This window comes from Leuresthes tenuis, unplaced genomic scaffold (assembly GCF_036924035.1).
Source record: "Leuresthes tenuis unplaced genomic scaffold, fLeuTen1.0.hap1 SCAF_8, whole genome shotgun sequence".
Classification (NCBI taxonomy): domain Eukaryota; kingdom Metazoa; phylum Chordata; class Actinopteri; order Atheriniformes; family Atherinopsidae; genus Leuresthes; species Leuresthes tenuis.
The window spans coordinates 4,875,364-4,880,754 of record NW_027325362.1 but is presented as its reverse complement, the minus strand read 5'-3'; the positions used below and the strand labels follow the sequence as shown (position 1 = coordinate 4,880,754).

The 5,391-nt window shown below is 39.9% G+C and overlaps 1 protein-coding gene across 1 annotated transcript; it reads right to left on the bottom strand.

Annotated features, from left to right (window-relative positions):
* LOC140313449 (follistatin-related protein 1-like) lies at positions 1–4,978 on the bottom strand. Its single transcript, XM_072391545.1, has 9 exons — positions 4,904–4,978; positions 2,926–3,015; positions 2,072–2,201; positions 1,957–1,986; positions 1,717–1,847; positions 791–909; positions 516–628; positions 256–366; positions 1–134 (listed from the first exon to the last, which is right to left on the bottom strand). The coding sequence occupies exons 1-9, from the start codon at positions 4,976–4,978 to the stop codon at positions 1–3; spliced, it is 933 nt and encodes a 310-aa protein (XP_072247646.1).
* Between the last annotated feature and the right edge of the window lie 413 nt (positions 4,979–5,391).

The following is a 5,391-nucleotide window of genomic DNA, read 5'->3' as shown; positions in this document are numbered from 1 at the left end:
TTAATAAGTTAAGTTTTTCAAAGAACTATCAACCTGTAAAGCATTGAGTTCAGCCACTCTCTTCCTCCACTCCTCCTCTGTCATTTCTTCTTCTTCTCCTCCCTCCTGAGCGTCCCCCGTTACCTGATGCTCTCCTAAAATACAAGGATGAACACAAAGCCAGCCCCCTTGCTGTCACATCTGAATAAACCAAACCATTTTCAGCCAGCAGTGTGTGTAAAGAACTTCCAAACGATGTGTTTTGTTGGCTCTCACCGTTGCAGGTCAGGGCAGTGCAGACCCAGTTTCCACAAGCACAAACACACTTGTTGCACTCCAGCTGAGTTTCAGCTCCGTCCTCGAAGACTTCATCCTCCAGAGCACACTCTATGTACAGAAAAACCAGCATTACAAGATGAAAACAGGAACACTGCTTTGAATATTACAGATAATTACTTGATTATTTAGCTGATGTGAGGATTTTTGACTGTTAAGACACAGCAGAAATCTGACTGTATATGTGTGTGTGTCGTTACTTCTCTCCGGTGGGTGGTAGGTGGGTGTCAGACAGTTGATGAACTCAGGTAAACTCAGCTTCCAGTCGGCATTTTCATCCGACAGCTCGATCAGAGCGTCAACACACAAAGACCTGAGAGAGGCGAGAGACAAGCTGTAAGCAGCGATGTACACCTCTTATTCTAACATTTGGTGACGTTTCAGATTGCCTCTGTTTCTCCTCTTATCCTTGTTATAAAGATAAAACACATGATATTTAGCAACATTTACGCTGTGTCTGGATTTGATGACGCACCTGAGCAGCAGGTTCGCTTCCACAGAATCGGAAAGCGTGAGGTTGAGGGCGGTCTCGTTGTGTTTCAAGAACCGCAGGAACTCTTTAGAGTCGAGCTGAGAATCCCCGTTGTCATACGTCTGTAACACAAAAATACAACGGCAACACGCAAGGGGGGTTCGTTATTCTCACAAACCACTTTCTGATCTTTTATAGCCTGTCATACACTGATTTCTTCATAGTGAACACAAATGCACCTCAGATAAGTTACGAGCTATTCAAAACCTACAGGTGTGAGAGCTCAGGTGATTTTTCTCTCTGCTTGTTTATCAGCTTCAGTGTATTTTTATTATCAACTAAATCATAATTCAGTTGTTTCTGAGAGTTTCTGGTTGAGGACGGTTTTGCGCCACCAGGCATTATGGACTTTACTAAGTAGGGTTTGCAGTGGGGAGAAGAAAATAATGGGTTAATATACATTTAATTTTTTCAGTACCAGTCATTGTAAAAGTAACTTTAGCCCTATTGTTCATGGGCATTTTTAAGAAAATGGAAATAATAATTCCCCCAATGATTTGTATCAGCTGTTAACAGCTTCAGGTTGAGTCTTTTAAAAGTTAAACCAGGGACAAAATAAAATCCTTATCAAATAAAGACATCGTAATGAATATTGTGTTGAATTTCTGCCAATAAATTGATCTAAATGTGACATCCTGGAACATTTAAAAGAAGAAAAATCGTGTTTTTAGATGCCACCAGAACATACTGAAGAGTCTTCAACCACTTTTAATCTTAATTAACTTCTCTTTTATATATTAAAGACCTAAAGTTGTCCTAATTAATTGGTAGCTTATAATTAAAATATAAGACCTGTATAAAGTCTGTCATTTTAACCAATGGAACCAAATTAGTAAAGTTTCTGCATTTAAGAAGTGGTGAGATCTGACCTGGAAATACATTTGTAGGATGTTGCTGGCTGATGATTCGCTTGAGTCCAGATGACCTGATTCCACCTCTGTCTGAATCCACTGGATCACTCTGTTTCTCAGCCAATCACGATCAGGCAGGAAACACACCACTACAAACAGGAATAGCAGACCCATCAACATGGCTGTGGTGTTTGCTCTGAGATGATGAATCTCATTATGAAAAAAAGGTGTTTGAATCTTTAAGACTTCCGGACTTACTGGGGCTCACGTCTGTTTTCGTCGGTTTCTCTGCCAAAATAAGCACACAAACCCCCGTCACAACTCGTGTCATACCCACTGCTGTCACAGTGTGCAGCTTCATGCATGTACTGACCCACACAGCGTCTTCTGTGCTCTACATGTATCTTGGTCTGAGAGACGCAGGCGTCTCTGTGCAGCTCACAGTGATTCCTGTAGGATTTACCGTTACTGCCACACACCCAGTGATCGGACTTGTCACACAGCTGCAAAGAAAAAGAAACCGCTGTTGAAGCAGGAGAAGAACTGCTCAGATAAAGTTAAAGGAGATAAAAGAGGAAATACAGTTCCAAAAAAGTGGGGATGCTGTGTAAAATGTAAATAAAAACAAAATGCTGATTTGTCAAATGTTAAAAGTGGGAGATTTTACTTTTTCATGAAAAATAGGAGCTAATTTTGAATGTTTGTTATTCAAGTCTTCACAATTTCACATTATTCTCAAAAAGTCCTAATTTCTAGATGCCGTTTTTGCAGCTTGCTGACCTTCTACATATCTTAACTTTTGACACATTCTGCCTCTCTAAGGTGTTCTTTTTATACCCAATCATGTAACTGACCTGTTGCCAATTAACCTAATTAGTTGCAGCCTGTTCCTCCAGTTGTTTATTTTTTAGCACCACTTACTTTTCCAAACTTTTGTTGCCCCAGTTCCAATGTCTTTAAAACATGTTGCTGCCATCAACTTCAAGAAGAAGATGAGTCAGTGTTTTCTATTGTGAATAGAATATTGGTTTGTGGGATTTTTTTCTCTATATATATTTAAAACGTGTGCATTTTCACCACATTTTTGCTAGATTTTGAGTATTTTTAAAATCGATGTCTTATTTTTTCATATGCTGTTATCATTCCAGTATAAAAGTAAAGGAAAATAAAGCATTGTATGATTGAATTACTGTACTGAAAGTACTCGAGGGTGATAGATAACTTTACCTGTAAACAGCGACACACTGGTTCTCCTCTGTCGGTCGACACACACTCTCTACCTGCACCGCAGAAAGTCCTGGCACACACTGACTGATCCTGACACACACAAACACAAGCAGAGAAGAAAGTGTGTATGAGTGTGTGTGTGTGGGTCTTTCACATTCCAGATGGCGACCTTTAACCTCCCTCATGAATGACAATAACGCAACACGCAAACTAATCCCTGAAGCAGCTGCACAGCAGTACAAATCAATTAAAATTCAGTCTTTTTTTTTAAAGATTTTTCATTTTAATTATAACAAAAACAACACAATACTCAACATGAAACAGCTATAAAGAAACAGCTGAAAACCAAACATACAGAGGAAGTGATGAGGGGATTGAAAACATCTGATGAACAACAGAAAGCCGGTGTAACACAGGACAGGAAGTAAAAATCCACAGAATAAACACTAATATTAATGATCCTGCACTTTGACCTTTTTAACTTTTGTCATGAGCAGGATTGTTGCTTTAGACCGCTTCAGTTTAAGTTTAACCTTATAAACAGCTTCTGAACGCATCCTCCTCTCCTCTCCTGGCAGGATGGTGTGATGCCCTCCTAACCACCACATGTCTGATTTTACTCTGAAACGTTTTCAAAATGTCTTCACTCGCAGGGTTCAAAACTGTTCCACAGAGACATGAACACACACAAACACACACAATAGACACATCTGTCGCCTGTGGCTCTGCAGCTGACATCTGCTGCTCTGAAAACCTGCTGTTAGCGAGCAGCTGACTGCAGCACACACACACACACACACACACACACCGCTGTGGTGTTTGAATCAGGATGTCTGACCCTGTTTGTGGCTGTGAAACAATTTCCTTCTCGATATGTTTTTGCCTCCATGACTAATTATTCTTTTTAATAATTTTTCTATATTGTTTTTTTAAACTTTTCACAATCTTAAATTGCTCCAGAGTTGTTACCCACCCCATTTTTACTATTAGTTATGTATCATATTTATCATATTCTCTGCTCAGCCTGCTGGATAATTAAGTAGTTTTGCATTTCATACACATGAAATGTTCTGTGATGGACACAAGTGTGGCTTGTGAACTACAAATAAACGTGGAAATAAGGCTGACCAACATTACTTCCAGGTTGTGTCTGAGAGGAACTCTAGATCCATCTTTTTACACAGAAAACAGATGTTTTTTTATCTTTATTTTCATTCTAAGCTTGTTTGAGCTGTGTTCAGGGGAAATTACAGATGTGGAGGCTGAGATTAGAGATGAACTGCTGACAGCTATATCACTCGCATACCTGAGAACCTGCTCACTCTGTCTGTCCCGGCATGTGTTTGGTTTCTAAAGCGCAAGCGAACGACAGGCTTTTAAAAGCTAAATATGTCTCTTCTTCACCTCTTTGTGTCGCCATCTTTCTCATCACTTGACTCTGAGACAAGAATATGTGATCACACACTCCAGGGGATGTTTAACATTCCTTCAATCATGGCTAAACATCAGTTTTTACTGCAGACTTTAAGCAGCTAAGGTGAAAAGGTGACATCAGCCCGAAGTCTTTGAGCTCTCAGACTTTTTCCAGTTTTCCTTCCCCTTACAAATTCCTCATTTCCCATTTTAAAACTGAAACCAGCAACTGGTGTCTTGTTGTTTTTGGTGCAAGAAGACGGAAGAAAAATAAGAACCTACAAACTGTTTGGATGTTTGTATCAATGGTTATCGTTCATTAATGTCAGTTTTATCACAATATTAAAGCAAAAGGTGCTGATAAATACATTGCAACTTGCAAATTCTGATGCAAAACTGTCTTATTTTTTTAATAAAGCATGAATCTTGTCTTTGGAAATGGAAACTGGAGTCAGCAGCAACGGGCCCATAATCAAAACTGTTTAAGGGATCTGATCCATACAGCTAAATCACCTATTTTCAATAATGTGGTGTAAGTTAAACCAAAGAACATTCACACTCTTACCTGTGTAAGAGGAGAGGAGGACACAGTGGTAGAGGAGAGGAGTAACGACACCAGGAGCACAGAGATGGTCAACATCTGGAGAGAAGGAACATTAAGTCATCACACAAGTAATCGTTACGTTATCAGAGTGCTAACAATGTCACTTATAATGATGATGAACTAGCCTTAAAATGTGAGAATTCTTGGCAAGAAGATGTTGGTTTTATCAGCCTGTAAGAACCAGTGTGTCAGCATCCAAAGATTCAGTCACTTCACAGACAGTAAGACGCTAATTAATGTCCAAATATCCAAACTTTCTGTGAGCGCGGCTCTGTGTCGATGAAGAATAAATCCAGCAAGCGATCGGTAAAGCTGCCGGCTCTGCAGAGGAGCAGCATCTGAGTGAGAATAAAGAAAAAGATAGGAGGAGGAGGAGGGATGCAGGGACAGAAAGAAGACCAGCTGTCCGGAGTTACCACACCCCCATTTTTCCAGCTCCCTAAAACACA

Excerpts from the sequence above, each read along its gene's own strand:
- LOC140313449 (XM_072391545.1), bottom strand. The coding sequence starts at position 4,978 with ATGTTGACCATCTCTGTGCTCCTGGTGTCGTTACTCCTCTCCTCTACC. Across the intron at positions 3,016-4,903 it reads CCTCCTCTCCTCTTACACAG|GATCAGTCAGTGTGTGCCAG; the intron begins GTAAGAGTGTGA and ends TGTGTGTGTCAG. Across the intron at positions 629-790 it reads GAAGCGAACCTGCTGCTCAG|GTCTTTGTGTGTTGACGCTC; the intron begins GTGCGTCATCAA and ends CGCCTCTCTCAG.